The sequence below is a fragment of the Pimephales promelas genome, chromosome 21 (genome assembly GCF_988280905.1).
Source record: "Pimephales promelas chromosome 21, fPimPro1.hap1.1, whole genome shotgun sequence".
NCBI lineage: Eukaryota > Metazoa > Chordata > Actinopteri > Cypriniformes > Leuciscidae > Pimephales > Pimephales promelas.
Window position 1 is genome coordinate 2,530,935 of NC_142789.1, and position 17,850 is coordinate 2,548,784.

A 17,850-nucleotide genomic window follows, 5' to 3' on the forward strand; every position below is an offset into this window, starting at 1 on the left:
ACCGATTTTTGTAACTCTAGTTAAAACTAACAACCCCACTTTTGTCAAAAGGTGGTGCTACTGAGCCCTCACCACGCCCGTTTCTGAAACTTTGCACATGTCTACTGGCTAATAAATGTGATGTGTCTGTCGAGTTTCATGCGATTTGAAGCATGCTAAGGGTCTCAAAAGCATCCTAAAAGAATGGTAAAGTTTGATGCGTTGCCACGGCAACAGTTTAAAAGATATCAAGAATCCATTCACAGGTCTACATCTGTCGTATATTTACATTATACGGATTAAGTTTGAAGCAAATCGGGTAAAAATAAAAGGGTGATTTCAAAGCATTTTGAAAGTGACACACTTCCTGCTGCCAGTTGGTGGCGCTATAACTTTGACTCACAATAGTCACATCCATGTGATCGTCCTCTTACAGCGAACACACTGCTGAAGTTTCATAAAGATCAGTTAATGTATGCTGAAGTTATAACACACTTCCTGTTTCACGTTTCTCGCCATAATTTCGTTTCCTCGCCACGGCCAAACCGTTCGAGATATCAAAAATCCCCTCGCAAACTTTCATCCTCAATGCCTTGACTTCATGCTGACCGAGTTTCGTGCCGTGTGTTTGAATTCTCTAGGAGGAGTATTGCACATTCCATTGCGAGCGTTTTACAAACAAACCTCAATAGCCAACTTCCTGTTGGGCTGGGGTAAAAAGTAATAGTTTGAGGTATATATGAACGATGAGATCAACATGTGTACCGAGTTTCATATTATTACATGCAAGCGTGTTTGAGTTATGGACCAAGTGTTCGGACCCCGTTCCAGGGGGCGCTGTCTAGCCCCCCTGCCACACCCAGGTACCATCTTCAGCCCGGCTCTGACGGCTGTGGAATCTGACCTGTGTGCAAAGTTTCAAGAGTTTTCAAACCCGTTAAGGGCCCCAAAAGCCGCTAAGAGTCTCAAAATCATCAAAAAAAAAGAATTTTAAAGTTTAATGCTCTGCCACGGCAACAGTATCAAAGATATCAAGAATCCATTCACAGGTCTTCATCTGCTATGTATTTACATTATACAGATTAAGTTTGAAGCAAATCGGGTAAAAATAAAAGGGTGATATCAAAGCATTTTGAAAGTGACACACTTCCTGCTGCCAGTTGGTGGCGCTATAACTTTGACTCACAATAGTCAAATCCATGTGATCGTCCTCTTACAGCAAACAGACTGCTGAAGTTTCATCAAGATCAGTTAATGTATGCTGAGGTTATAACACACTTCCTGTTTCACGTTTCTCGCCATGATTTCGTTTCCTCGCCACGGACAAACCGTTCGAGATATCAAAAATCCCCTCGCAAACTTTCATCCTCAATGTCTTGACTTCACGCTGACCGAGTTTCGTCGAATGTGGATCAAAGCTCTAGGAGGAGTATTTCAAATACCATTGCGAGCGTTTTACAAACAAACCTCAATAGCCGACTTCCTGTTGGGCTGGGGTAAAAAGTAAGAGCGCGAGGTATAGATGAAACGATGAGATCAACATGTGTACCGAGTTTCATATTATTACATGCAAGCGTGTTTGAGTTATGGACCGAGTGTTCGGACCCCGTTCCAGGGGGCGCTGACGAGCCCCCCTGCCACGCCCAGGTACCAGCTTCAGCCCGGCTCTGATGGCCGCGGGTTCTGACCCGTGTGCAAAGTTTCAAGAGTTTTCGAGCACGTTAAGGGCCCCAAAAGTGCCCAAAAGGTAGTAAAATAATAATTATTATAATAAATATAGCTGCGAGCAGCGATGGCGGGCCCAAGCTGGTGGCACCGCAACCCCGGTTCCTTTAGTTACCTAAATGCACCCTGGTGGCGGTGCCAAAGGCTTTGGCCCATTTATGATTAAATATTAAAACTGCTTGCCATACTCTGTCATTTCGACTAGTTACAATTATGTTACAGATATCTTAAATGATAATACAAACTATCCAAAATGTAATTACGAATAGACAGAAAGACGTTGTTGATATCTACAATGTTAATTCCGGACAAGCAAACTTAGCTTTTAAATGTTAAAAGGGCTTGCCATACAGGGACGTAGGCTCAGAGAGAGGCTCACCATATTCAAACCAAAATATCTGACTTCCTCTTGGTCCGAGCTAATGACTATGTATTAGAAAGTTGTCCGGCTTGAGGAGTACAATGTATATAGCGATTTTTGTAACTGTAGATAAAACTAACAACCCCACTTTTGTCAAAAGGTGGCGCTATTTAGTCCTTGCACTATGCCCGTTTCTGAAACTTTGCACATGTCTACTGGCTAATAAATGTGATGTATCTGTTGAGTTTCAAGCAATTTCAATTTCAATTTCAATTTGACTGTTGAAAAGAAGTGCGCCGATTAGATACTCAGGATCGGTATCGGCTCTGACACTGCCATCTTTGACGAGGCTGATTCAAATTCTATATTGTGCATATATACTAGTCTATGTTAGGCACAAAGGCACAAAAACTTTCTAAAGTACCATAAAGTTTTTGTGTACTGTATTATTAGTGTTCTGAAGCTATTATGTGATATAGAAATTAATATTTAAGTCATTCAATTCAAGAACACAAACTTTTCCCTCTCTGCGCCTGTCAGTCATTCTCCATTCAGCATTCAAACAGCACGTCACATTCGGTTACAGTCAATGATGAAACGATCTTCAAGATGATTCAATGTTAATCCTATTATACTGGATCTTTAAGATAAAGGTCTAAAGGTCTATATTTTCGAATGAAGAAACTTTTTCTTGCTGGACTTTATTGCTGTAACTTAACCGTGTTACTTTCTACCGGGTGTCGGACGCTGTCGGTTAGATCACAACACTAGAGTCAGAGCACTATAATTGTTCTTCACGCACACAGTAACTGAAATTTAAAACCTTTAAAAGAAAAGGCTCAATAAACTATTGCATAGATAGATAATGTATAATACACTGTTCATAAATATGTATTTCCTTTGTGCTTTGAACTTTTCAATACGGACTCACTGCGCTGTAACTTCATGTGGCTTCAAGCACATCATTCTCCGCTCGGGATGCACATAAGTGCTTTGTGCTGCACCGTATTGGAGCCGTAATATCATAATGCAGTGACGTAATGACAGATTATTAATTGCCTTTCAATTATATGTTGCTGCGTCATTAAACATCTGTCCTATGCATTTCAAACATTTATAGCAGCCATGGCTATATTTTTTTATGATTTTTGTTATCTTGTTTTTCATTAATGTATTTTTCAAAAATAAGAGCAATGTGTATTATCTATTATTAATATGGTTTATAATAGCATTTTTGTCATAGATTATGACAAAGTAATCATATGATCCACCAGCGAGGAACCAGCAGAACAGAGTGAACATTCTTTCTGTTTAGTTCAATCCTACTTAATAGGAATTTATTTAAAATGCTCGCTCTACTCCACACCATTAATGTCTTGTGCGGACATCCGTATTTCGACTTTCGGTTTTAAGTAAGCGATTTAAAAGCTCCCAAGTCCCAGCGGAGTCACACGTTGATTAACCGGTGGGAATATACACAATAGGCCTACCTGATATTGAACACAAGAAGGCAGTATAGCACTACGTATGACTCAGATTATTATTTTTTTATGAATTTTACAACAATTCTGGCTGTTTTTGAACGTAAACATAATTCTTAAATGAAAAAAAAGGAAAAATTGGGGAAGTTATAATATTTGTATAATTTAATTTAGAAACAAATGATGTATAATTACATTTTCAGAAGATATGAGGCTTTTAGTGTTTACTTTTTTGACATTACTTTAATCTTTTGCCATAGTTGCACATGTCTACTGGCTAATAAATGTGATGTATCTGTTGAGTTTCAAGCAATTTCAAGCATGCTAAGAGTCCCAAAAGCATCAAAAAAGAATGTTAAAGTTTGATTCGTTGCCACGGCAACAGTATCAAAGATATCAAAAATTCATTCACAGGTCTACATCTGCCGTGTATTTACATTATACAGATGAAGTTTGAAGCAAATCGGTTAAAAAAAGAGAGTGGTTTCAAAGCATTTTGAAAGTGACACACTTCCTGCTGCCAGTTGGTGGCGCTATAATTTTGACTCACAATAGTCACATCCATGTGATCGGTCTCTTACAGCGAAAACACTGCTGAAGTTTCATCAAGATCAGTTAATGTATGCTGAAGTTATAACACACATCCTGTTTCATGTTTCTCGCCATAATTTCGTTTCCTCGCCACGGCCAAACCGTTCGAGATATAAAAAATCCCTTGGCACCTTTTCATCCTTAATGTCTTGACTTCACGCTGATCGAGTTTTGTCGAATTTGGTTCAGTGCTCTAGTGCTTTAAATTCCATTGCATGTGTTTTAAACACAACCCTAAATAGCCGTCTTCCTGTTGGGCTGGGGTAAAAAGTAAGAGTGTGAAGTAGGCTATATATGAAACGATGAGATCTATATGTGTACCAAGTTTCATATTATTACATGCAAGTGTGTTTGATTTATGGACCAAATTTTCAGACCAAGTTTATTGACCAAGTTAATCTGATTAATAAACTAATTATATAAAACTATTGTCAATGCACTACAATTAAACTAGTTATATGTCTTTACTTATAAAAAATAAAAATAAAAACTTATTTAAAAAATACCAGGCTTGAGAAATGTATTTTCTTTATGCAGGCCATACACACAGCAGTGAAATGGTTAAGCCCCCTCCCCCTGCACACTCACACACACACAGACAGGCAAAGACAGAGATGTAGGCTCAGATTAAGCAAGACCACATTCAAACAAACACATCTGACTTTCTGTGGGTCCTAGCTAATAAGTTTAAATTAGAAAGTTGTCCGGCTCGAGGAGTACAATATACATACCAATTTTTGTAACTCTAGTTAAAACTAACAACCCCACTTTTGTCAAAAGGTGGCGCTACTGAGCCCTCACCACGCCCGTTTCTGAAACTTTGCACATGTCTACTGGCTAATAAATGTGATGTGTCTGTCGAGTTTCATGCATTTTGAAGCATGCTAAGGGTCTCAAAAGCATCCTAAAAGCATCCTAAAAGAAGGGTAAAGTTTGATGCGTCGCCACGGCAACAGTTTCAAAGATATCAAGAATCCATTCACAGGTCTACATCTGCCGTATGTTTACATTATACATATGAAGTTTGAAGCAAATCGGGTAAAAATAAAAGGGTGATATCAAAGCATTTTGAAAGTGACACACTTCCTGCTGCCAGTTGGTGGCGCTATAACTTTGACTCACAATAGTCACATCCATGTGATCGTCCTCTTACAGCGAACACACTGCTGAAGTTTCATCAAGATCAGTTAATGTATGCTGAAGTTATAACACACTTCCTGTTTCACGTTTCTCGCCATGATTTCGTTTCCTCGCCAAGGACAAACCGTTCGAGATATAAAAAATCCCCTCGCAAACTTTCATCCTCAATGTCTTGACTTCACGCTGACCGAGTTTCGTCGAATTTGGATCAAAGCTCTAGGAGGAGTATTTGACATTCCATTGCGAGCGTTTTACAAACAAACCTCAATAGCCGACTTCCTGTTGGGCTGGGGTAAAAAGTAAGAGTGTGAGGTATAGATGAAACGATGAGATCAACATGTGTACCGAGTTTCATATTATTACATACAAGCGTGTTTGAGTTATGGACCAAGTGTTCGGACCCCGTTCCAGGGGGCGCTGACGAGCCGCCCTACCACGCCCGGGTACCAGCTTCAGCCCGGCTCTGATGGCCGCGGGTTCTGACCCGTGTGCAAAGTTTCAAGAGTTTTCGAGCACGTTAAGGGCCCCAAAAGTGCCCAAAAGGTAGTAAAATAATAATTATTATAATAATAATAGTGAAGAAAAATAATCCCAAGGAAAACAATAGGGCCTTCGCCCTTTCAGGGCTTGGGCCCTAATAATAGAGAAGAAAAATAATCGCAAGGAAAACAATAGGGCCTTCGCCCTTTCAGGGCTTGGGCCCTAATAATCCCAAGGAAAACAATAGGGCCTTCGCCCTTTCAGGGCTTGGGCCCTAATAATCGGAAGGAAAACAATAGGGCCTTCGCCCTTTCAGGGCTTGGGCCCTAATAATCCCAAGGAAAACAATAGGGGCTTCGCCCTTTCAGGGCTTGGGCCCTAATAATCCTTAGGAAAACAATAGGGCCTTCGCCCTTTCAGGGCTTGGGCCCTAATAATTAGGGCTGGGTATTGACACAAATTTCACAATTCGATTCGATTTCGATTTGAATCAATATTGATTATTATGGATATCAGTTACAATAAATGGCAAATTTTCTCAAGGGAATCAAATCTCTTAACTAATGCTGTAAACTATGGGAGTCTAGTTGTAGCCTATAGGCTTCATTAGCCTAATATGAAGGTAATAATGAACTGTTTTGTAGCTATACAAACACTTAAATTACACTTTTATTTATTTTTATAATAGGAAGATTATATGAAATATAAACATTGAAATGGTGGCTGTCATAAAAACTTGCCAGATTTATTCAAATATGCATTAAATATTGAAGAACATTAAGATTATAATGCATATGTAATATGGTGTATATATTTAGCAAAATGCTCCTCTTTAGAGTTATTTTTTCTAGCTGACTAACGAGTTGATGTGGGTTTTCTGAGGTAAATATGACGATACATTGATTACAAGCTGTTTAACTGACGTCTTTCCGCGGTTGAAACGCTGATTGCGAATCAATGTGACATGATACGGATTTCGTTAAGTTGTACTCTATCTTTAACACACTTTCAGATGCTCATTCATGTTTATTTGCCGCTGTAACTGGTATTATTAACCCGGAAGAGAGATCAGCGCTGCTGCTTCTCCAGAGCGATCTCACGCCACAGCGCCAAAACGTTATTTATGTTTTTGAATTTCTAAAGAAAATGGACGTAATTTGAAAATTGAGACTTTGTTTCATATCAATAGTAACACAGGACAAATAATACATTTTTGAGGCCAGCAAGTTTCAATAGAGAGCCTAAGTCCCTCCGCTTCCGGCTCATGGGACCTTATATGAAGAGACAACTTATCTTTTTTATTCCGTCTGAACTGTGCCCTCAATTACACATATGATGTTTGTCAAATTAAAAGATAATTCTGAAAGTCAAAAACGTCGCAGTTTGTCATAAAACAGAAGAATAACATTTAGTTTTATGTGAATATCGGTCAATGAACTACATCTCCCAGGAAGCGGAACAACGAGTGAGATCCGCTGCTCGTGTGTGTGCAGTCTGGTACAAAACACTCGGGTATGACGGCGTAACGTTACGATTATAACGTAAGACTATAGAAACAATGACAGACAGCCTCAGTAAAGTTAGCTTCATTCATTGAGAGAAAATGTGCGCCTTTGGGGTTTGTAGTCTTTGTAATTACGTATTTTCACAGTCTTATACCTCAACGGTTTTACATCAAACTGCGACTTTCTTTACTTTAAAATGTATCTTTTAAATTGACAAACATCATATGTGTAATTCAGGGCACAATTCAAACGAGATCAAAATATTTGTTGTCTCTCGCCATCGACTACCATTCAATATTTTTCCGAAATAAGGTCCCATGGTGGTCGACCGGAAGGGGAGGGACTTAGGCTCTCTATTCCTCAAGAAGCCTATGGACTAGTATCTCAGATTTCATCAAAAATATCTTAATTTGTGTTCCGAAGATGAACGAAGGTCTTACGGGGTTAAAACAACATGAGGGTGAGTAAATACTGACAGAATTTTAATTTTTTGGTAAAGTAACCCTTTAAGAGATATAACCAGTTTATATGGAAAGCATCTCAAGCTGACGAGCTGAAGACGTTACTGTAGTTTTGCCCTTTAATAGACACGGTACATCCTAGAATATAAATTCTAGCTCAGTGTTACAACCATGATTGACTTAGCTTGACAATGAACTCTGTTAGAGGGCTACTTAACACGCGTGCATCACAATAACACACGTGTATCACGCACCTGTTGAGGAATAAAAACGCCTCTACAACATTTCAAATCCCTCTCCATCTCTGAATTACGAGCTCTGTCACGTTCACTTTTTGCCAGGCGACGCTCTCGTCTGTCCGGCGTTTGTTTAAACGGGTGATTCGTCTGAGGTCGGAGATTTAGCGGCTCTGGGTCAGTGTTTCTTTCTCATTCGTGACAAATAACCTCTCGCACACCAGATACACACACACACACACTCACTCAACTAACCTTTGCCACTTTTACAACACACACACTCAACTAACCTCTGCCACTTCCACACCAGACACACAACATATAGAACGAATTATTTCCTAAAATTGACGAAAGTGAAGTTCTTCTTATCGGGTCTATCTAAAACACAGTTTTGTACTCCGCTAATCGACATCTGTCCTGTTAGTGTTTCAACCCAAGTGAAATACCTTGTTATTTTTAATGGTTTGCTCTCTCTGGGCTCTCATATCCATAATATTTCACATACTGCATATCAATTTTTGATTTAGGTAATATTGTTAGACTCCGTTCCTCACTTTCTCATTCTCAAGTCCTTATTCATGCTCTGGTAACATCACAGATTGATTATTGCAATTCTCCTTTATTTGGTGTCCCTGAACAACTCCTTCAGCGACTGCAGTTCATTCAGAGCTTCACTGAAAGGATTGTTACCCGTACACACACTGCTGACTCCTGACTATTTAACTCCTACTCTTTTTCAACTACACTGTCTTCCTGTTCGGTATAGTGTCCATCACAACATTGTATAGCAGCTCGCCTATAGACTATTGGCTGTTTGCAGCAGTGATCACATATCAAACCCCCACGGGAACATCTCGAACGAACCAGAGGCGAAATAGTCTTGCGAGTTCAGACGTCACGCCTGCACAACTCTATGACACACAATACACTTTTTCACCTTTTTCAACTTAACTTGAGTTCAGTTGCCGCCTTGATTTTTCAAGTAGAATCAACTTGGTTATACAATTCATTCAACTTAAATTATATTAAACGGTTGCATTTTTAAAAATCTTGTACAACTTTATTAAATAATTGCTTAAATTATTTTGATGAGAAATCATGTAAAAACATCAGTCGCCATGACTCACTAGGCGCGTTTCCATTACAGATTTGCGCAAAACTTTTGCGATATTTTTCAAATGTCAATAAAAAACTATTGCGAAATGACGGTGTTTCCATTAACCGATGTTATGCGACTAAAACGTCTTTTTTTTCTTCTCGCGAGAAGTCATTCCAAAAATCATGGCAACGGACGTTGGTAGGTTTATAACCTATATCACAGCCATGCACCGCACTAGACATTATTATTATTAAGGAAGTATACGTAGTGTGTTATCCAAGCATTAATGGCAGGGAAAGACACGGAGTTCCTGGGTGTTTCTCCCTTATTTCTGCTTCGATTTCTTTGAGGTTTAGAGAGGCTATTCATGTAGTTATTGTTTCTTTTTTTTAAATGAATTTAATAAAGAACTCTTTCTCGTATTACGTCCAAACGGTTGCTGCAAAACGAAAAATGAACTGTTGTTGTATTTTTAAAACGCAAAGTTGAACACCAACATTTTAGTTTGACCACACCAATAGCAGCCTGCGCTATTTACATCTCAACGAAAAAACATTAAAATCAAACATTTAAAATATTCACAAATAAATATGGGGGAAAAATGTAGATTTTGCTGGTTTTCTAAGGCCAAAAACATGGATATTTATGATATTTTTCCCGCAGTGCTGTATCGGTGAGTTATTTTAACTGCGTCTGAAAAAATAACGAGCTAAAAACATAATCTCCGGATGCACCTTTAGAGAGAACTGCACCTTTCATACGGATTACATAATCAGAAGGTATTAGCTTACGATTCGAATTTAAAGTGGACATTAAAAGCTTTCGTCTATAAAAGCTATTGGTTCAGTTCTCGCGCTCCAGTTCACGAAGATCATAAAGCGCGCCTGATTGTTTTATGTTAGGCTATTTTACAAAAGCACAACATTTTCTTGTTATTGTTACATTACGCAAGTAAAAGTAGTTGCGAATAATGTATTTTTATTTTCTGTAGAAATGATAGAGTATTTTAAGTTGATTCCACTGTTGATGGGAAAATGAAAGTGTTCATCCAGTGCGTGCTCCAAACTCCGCACACACTCTTGGCAACCCGGTCTCATCCCAAGACGTCATATAACTGACGTTTTGGGACGTCTTTTGACCATACGTCAATATTCGCCTTTTTAGGGCCCCCTTAAACGTCGGTAGATGAGGTTATGGGATCCTAACTCTACCCCAGACCTAAACCTAACCCGTCACCTAACTGACGTTAAAGGTAAAGCGTCAGTTGTATGACGGCCCGGGATCGCCATCTACCGACGTTTAAGGGGGCCCTAAAAAGGCGGATATTGACGTACGGTCAAAAAACGTCCCAAGACGTCAGTTATATGACTTTTTGGGATGAGACTGTGTTACTCTTGGATATTGGACAAAATCGAGTGTTTATTTGTGATAATCTTAGCCCTATTATTATTATTGTCCAACCTGTACTATGAATGAGATGTGACGAATTGCTTTGTTCCTTTTTTGGATAAAAGTGTCTTCTACATATGTAGCCCAATAAATGTTATAATAGGCTAATGATGATAATTGTTATTATTATTTTCAGACACAGACCTAAAACACATTCAGTCTAAGTCAGGTGACTGTAAAAGCGCAAAATCCGTTTCCATTGCAGTTTTGCGAAAAAATCCTTTTTCGAACCTCCTCATACGAGCGTAAAAACTTTTTTGCGGTAAAGGGGAGTTTTTGTGAAATTGACGTGTTTCCATTGAGCGTATTTTCAGTTCGCAATTTCAATTTGCGCAAATCGAAGGGTAATGGAAACGCAGCTACTGATCATAAAATGTTTTACAGGGGTGTTTGGATTTTATACTGTTATTTTGTCACTCATCCTCCTCCGCTACAACCGTTCAGTATAAGTGTCCAATATTCCACATTTTGCTCTATTCAGTTAAATAAGTGCATCATCCAAGTATTAAAGTGCACTTTTATGTTTTGGACTTCTCAGTGTATAGGCCTACACTATAAAATGGCATAGCATAAGTACGTGAGATGCACTTTCATTCTGGCCTTGCTATCCTAACACGCTAATAACTATGCTTGGTCATGTTAGCTGTAATATACTATAATTAACATTACTGAAACATCTCTTGAAGGAGAAGAGTACTTCTCACTCTTCAAGGGTTTGTTTTTCCGGTTAGGGGTTTATTTTCATCTGCACACAAGGCTGAAGTGGGTTCAGATGTGATTTAGTCTGGCTGCTGTAGTGTAAATAGCTGTGATATTGAGACCTCTGTGCAAATAGTCACCCTGAAACCGTTCTACCCCATAATCAAATAGGGCATGTAAATGATGCAAAACTGAGTGTGCTGTGTATGAGATGATGAATGTTTGCTTGTAATATTCTCAATTATCCGCGATGAAGTGTCTGTAGTGGGAGTCAGAGAGTGGCGGGTGCCATGGCGATCAGATTGGCCCCGCCTCCTTCTCCTTCTGCTCACCTTCTAGAACTTTCTACAGCACCACTGGAAACACCAACTGTTGCATTTAATGATAATGCTGGTTGCATTTTATGTGTGCTTGTGTTCATAACTATTACAGAACCACATAGTTTCTGAATGAAAGAATCCAGCTGAGTGGATGTCATTGTAGGGAAAACTCAATTGAATGGATATTTAGCATTTTTTATTTTCAGCTTTCTGTTTGGCCTTAGCACAGGTACACTGAAGCTTTCATTCTCTGTCTTCATAGTTGACTGTCAGTTCTATCTAAAAAAAAAAATATTAGACTGAACCGTTAAAGAAACTGCGGAAGAGGATTAGGGCCAAGCAATAATAAAAATAAAAAAGCCATCTCGAGATTAAAGTCATTATAATGCAAAATTAAACTCGTTAAATTTCGAGAAAAAAAGTCGAAATACAATCTTGAGAATAAACTCATTAAATAACGAGATTAAAGTCATTATAATGCGAGATTAAACTCGTTAAATTCGAGGGTGTGCGCGCCAATGAAATCCAGACTTTTGTCAAACAACGCGACTGGTCGCATGCACACACACATCAACACAGCGTTCAGTCAGTTCGTGAGTGTGCGTGGCCGTCCGATATAAAGAAAAAATGATCTTTGTGATTAAGGGACACGGTGTAGCTACTAGCAGGGCTGCCCTTATGTCACATCATCACAACTATCTTTCCAGAGTTAATTTTATGTTTTATATTTTATCGCAAGTGTACTAGCATCTTCTCAAGCGTCTCCTTCGTCGAAATTCCACACCTTGAGGATCAGCAAGTTTAATTATGCTCTTATTGTATCCTGTGAAACCACGAAACCTCGATGAATCGCGCGTAGGTGAAGCCAGCGATAACCCTGCATTTGTCCACTGGTTGTCATTTCATGTTGGACAAAAGCGAGTACATCGCGCAAATTAGACTGATTTTTCCTTCTAAAAAGACCTAGTCGCTGTTAATTATTATTCTGTCATAGTTAGCTAAAGTCGATAGTATTTTTTTGTTATTGAATGGCTATATGTGAACACTGATTTTATTTCGACTTTTTTTCTCAAAACACTACTTTTTTCTCGAAATTTAACGAGTTTAATATCGCATTATAATGACTTTAATCTCGATATTTAATGAGTTTATTCTCAAGATTGTATTTTGACTTTTTTCTCGAAGATTAACGAGTTTAATCTCGCATTATAATGACTTTAATCTCGTTATTTAATGAGTTTATTCTCAAGATTGTATTTCGACTTTTTTCTCAAAGTTTAACGAGTTTAATCTCGCATTATAATGACTTTAATCTCGATATTTAATGAGTTTATTCTCAAGATTGTATTTAGACTTTTTTCTCGAAGTTTAACGAGTTTAATCTCGCATTATAATGACTTTAATCTCGATATTTAATGAGTTTATTCTCAAGATTGTATTTAGACTTTTTTCTCGAAGTTTAACGAGTTTAATCTCGCATTATAATGACTTTAATCTCGATATTTAATGAGTTTATTCTCAAGATTGTATTTAGACTTTTTTCTCGAAGTTTAACGAGTTTAATCTCGCATTATAATGACTTTAATCTCATTATTTAATGAGTTTATTCTCAAGATTGTATTTCGACTTTTTTCTCGAAATTTAACGAGTTTAATCTCGCATTATAATGACTTTAATCTCGAGATGGTTTTATTTTTTTATTATTGCTTGGCCCTAATCCTCTTCCGTAAGAAACAGAATTAATATTATATGAAAAAGTATTATGGCTTTTGCCTTTCTATTATTAGAAATTCCAACGGCGTTCCGCAGTCTACATAATTTAATCAAGTCTTTGAATAGCGTAGCTGTCGGGCGGAAAACTAATGTCCAAAACCTCTACTTTTCAGGAAATTAAAAAAAAATTTGTACCCACAAATACCCACAATTGGCCGGGTATGTATATTTCGTATCATATGCACGCAAAAAGTGCGTATCATATGTTGCCTACACTAAAAATTGCTTATCGAATGCACGTGAAAGGTCATTTATGCATATAAAGAGTCCCATCGGTCACATTCTCTGCTCCCTTTCTGTATACAGTTTATTCCAGTTAATATAATTTATTCATCACGCTAATAAGATTGTATAGTCTTCATTTTCGAATGCGTAAACATCATTAAAATAATTCATAAATGGTTTTATCTGTGTAGCCAGAATATGATGTGCAGTTTACATGTTTATGTTGCCTATTCCTATTGTATTGTTTATGTACTGAATGAGATTGATCGGTATTGGAAGCGCTGTTGTTTTATTTACAGAACTACAGAATTTTTGGCCCTTACATTTCCCCCATAGATAAGATGTCCTGTTTTGCCAGGAGTAAATTATAGCCTAGCTGTTAAATATATTTCCATGTGTCACTAAAAACAAGAAGTGCTTCACGCTGCGTCTTAAAAATGGTCCTGCTTTCTTTCACTCGCACAATCACATCCCTGGTTATTACATATACCTGTATCTTGCATATGACTCATGTTTTCACATACGGTATAATACTGCTTTTTATGGTTTATTGCCATTTTTTACATTTAGAACGATATGGCGGTGCGCAATTTTAATGTTTAAATTATGGATGCATTGCTATCTATGAGTCTATCTATCTGTCTATCTATCTATCTGTTTATCTATCTATCTATTCTTCTATAATTCTATCGGTTTTTCTGTCTATCTTTCTTACTTTTTAAATGTTTATTAATTCTGCTTGTGTTTCATAAACAAGGCCCAATGTATCTTTTAAAAAGGCTTGTAAATGTGTGTTTTTGCCATCAGGCTGCCAAGCTTCCCATGTCCATCATTATTGTCGGTGTTGGACAGGCTGAATTTGATGGTAAGTGTTTCTTTAAGGGCCATCAATTACAGTAGATCTATTAGTTTAGTAGAAGCAATTATAAAGAAACTATATTTTAATTATAAACTGGTATCCCACAGTAATACAATGACTTTAAATTATTATTTGAATCAATCTGGTTAATGAATCACCTTGTCATGTAATTCATTTAATTATTTTTCAATCATAGAGAGCTCCAGTTTCTTTTACTTTATAGAAAAAAAAAATCAACATAGGTAATGATTTTTCCCCCATGCATTATTTTAAAAAAACAGCTTAATCAAAGTCAATAACTCAAATCTTTATTATTTACTCAATTTTTACTTAAACTCAGCTGAGTGCCTCAAACGTTGTTTATAGTGAATAGTCAAATAAGTGCTCCAATAGCAATTACCAGGGTTGTATTTCTCGTCCAGAGCTGTGTGCGCACTACATGTAATCAGGAGATCTGGTTTGGGCTAATCACAGAGTCATTATCAGATTGCATGGGAAATAAGCACATACTATCATGTCAGGGCATGTAATGATCCGTTGGACAACTTGGGAAGTCGAGGGAGACTTTAATCAATATTGAAATAGAGCTTCCTCCCAGAATAACTCGAGAGGGGAAGATGCGCTCCGATTGGATGAGGTGAGCAGGTCATGTGGAGAGAGTCTGTTGTTTGAGGAGTCCGTAATGGAAATCTCTCTGTGCATAGTTACTCAGACCAATTACATTCAGCTGGTGTCAAAGCAGTACGAGATGATGACGGAAATGATGGCCCTAGTAGTTTTGAGACGCCTGAAATGAACTTTACATCTGAATTCATCACTAGTATGCACACAATAACAGGAATAGTTCGAGCAAGTTTTGTGTCATTCCAAAACCATTACATATTTCCTCATGAAAATCAAGTGTAACATTGAATCATTCAAATAAATGAAACGTCCAGTGGTTTACTTAAACTTCCTGTGTTTTTCCACAGCGATGGTTGAGTTGGATGGTGATGACATCAGGATCTCCTCAAGAGGGAAATTAGCAGAGCGGGACATTGTCCAGGTGACACCAGTAGCAGTCTACTTTCTTGAAGCGTGTTTGAACTGCAAGCATGTTATGTTAATTTCGGGGTTTTTAATTGCTGTAACCTGTCTCTTTCTTTCAGCAATCAAATCTATTAAGTATGAGAATTTTAATTACTAATTCAGTCACTGTGGAGTTGAGCCCGTGTGTAACCGCTCCACACCATAACCCACATTATTATAAAGCAATTCGTTATGCGGGTCCCCTGTGAATGCAACCTGTCATTAGTAGTAATAAGAATATCTCACAGACATGAGTCACAGACAGCTAGAAAAGTGAAGAGAATTCACTCTCGTGGAGCTCTTTCGTTTGATTTATGCTGGACGAAAGGATATCAGAGAAGAGATGATGTGATGATGGATGGATGAATATATGGATTGGGTGAATAGATATATGGAATGGGTGGATGGATGGATTGGGTTGATGGATGGATGAATTGGGTGGATGAAGGGATGGATCGATGGATCGATGGATGGATTGGATGGATTGGGTGGATGGATGGATTCGGTGGATGAAGGGATGGATGTATTGGGTCTATGAAGGGATTGATGGATTGGGTTGATGGATGGATGTTATATGGATGGATGGATGGATGGATGGGTGGGTGGATGGATGGATGGATGGATTGGCTAGATGGATGGATGGATTGGGTTGATGGATGGATGGATGGATGGATGGATAGATTGGCTTGATGGATGGATGGATGGACGGATGGATTGGCTTGATGGATGGATTGTTATATGGATGGATGGATGGATTGGGTGGGTGGGTGGATGGATGGATTGGGTTGATGAATGGATTGGGTGGATGGATGGATTGGCTTGATGGATGGATTGGGTGGATGGATGGATGGGATGGATGGGTGGGTGGATGAATTGGATGGGATGGGTGGATGGATTGGATTGCATTGTATGGGTGGGTGGTTATATGGATGGATGGATTGGGTGGATTGATGGATGGATGGATTGTATGGGATGGATGGGTGGGTGGATGAATTAGATGGGGTGGATGGATGGATTGGATTGCATTGGATGGTTATGGTGGATGGATTGGATGGGTGGATGGATGGAATTTGATTGGATTGGATGGGTGGATTGAATTTGATTGGATGCATGGATGGATGGATTGAATAAGTAACTTAATTAAACAACTTAATTAAATTGCTAAAAGCATACAATTAAGATGTAAAATTGAAATTTACGACAAAAACATTAATATAATATTATACTGTAAAAAATAATATTGCAAAATATTATTACAGTGTAAAATAACTATTTTCTGATTGAATATATTTTAAAATGTAATTTATTGGATGTGATCAATGCTGAATGTTCAATATCATTACTCCAGTCTTCAGTGTCACATAATCCTTCAGAAATCACTCTAATATGATGACTTACTGCTCAGTTATTGTCCATTATTATTGGTTTCTTATTATTATCATCAAAGTTATCAAAGCAGTTTTTGCTGGTTAAAGGGATAGTTCACTTTGAAATTAATTTTTGGCATGTTTTAGCTTACCTCAAGGGCATCCAAGATGTTTCAATTTTGATATTTTTAGGTCAAACCGTTCTTGTCTGTCAGTCATATAATGGAGGTCTATGGTCACCACCTCGAAGAGCATGCACAGAGAAGTCCAAATTAAACATGATTTAATGACTCGTAAATGTAAGTACACATTGATGGCCTAAGACACGAAACGAGCGGTTTGTGTGAGAAAACGAACAGTATTTATATATCGTTTTTACCTCTGGTAATCACAATCACGTCCAAGTGATCTGAGGGCGCGGGCGCTTTGTGGCTGTGATTACAAGAGGTAAAATCCATATAAATACTAGGGATGGGGATCGTTAAGGTTTTATCGGTATTACTACTCTTACCGATACCGCTTATCGATCCGGTACTTTAACGCTATTCTTATCGGTTCTTTTTGGTGTGTGTTTTTTTTTTTTTTTTTAAGAATTAAGAACATAATTAAACTTTATATTTTGAAATGTAAAATAGAAAAAGCAAAACGAAGAAAAATATATTTTTGTTATGCAGCAGTGTGCAGGCTTTTTTGTTTATACAAAAAGGATGCATAAGAAAAAAACAAGTACAAACACAAGAATACAATTAATCAAAGATACAAATTATATAGAAAGTGCTTTAATTTCAGGAAGGTGTACTAACATCTTTTCAGGTAATTGTTTCTATCTGAAAAGAAACCTAATCAAATATAAAATAGCACTGTATAGTTTATCATAGATAGAATAATGCTTATTAAATCTAAAGTTACTCATTCAAAAGCTGTGAGGGATTTTCTCTGGCTTTGGTTGTTTGATTTACATTAATGGCTGAATCGTCAGCAGGTTTAGGCTATTAGACTGCTGCCCCTTTAAGACCGATTGCAGATCTAATG

At 37.8% G+C, this 17,850-nt stretch overlaps 1 protein-coding gene across 1 annotated transcript in view; it reads left to right on the forward strand.

Moving 5' to 3' along the window:
• Positions 1-17,850, forward strand: part of cpne5b (copine 5b) — a 203,387-nt gene that overhangs the window by 177,932 nt on the left and 7,605 nt on the right. Inside the window, exons 18-19 of the mRNA XM_039663352.2 lie at positions 14,332-14,389; positions 15,355-15,428. Of these exons, the coding sequence (XP_039519286.1) occupies positions 14,332-14,389; positions 15,355-15,428 (132 nt within the window). The remainder of the gene's footprint in view (positions 1-14,331; positions 14,390-15,354; positions 15,429-17,850) is intronic.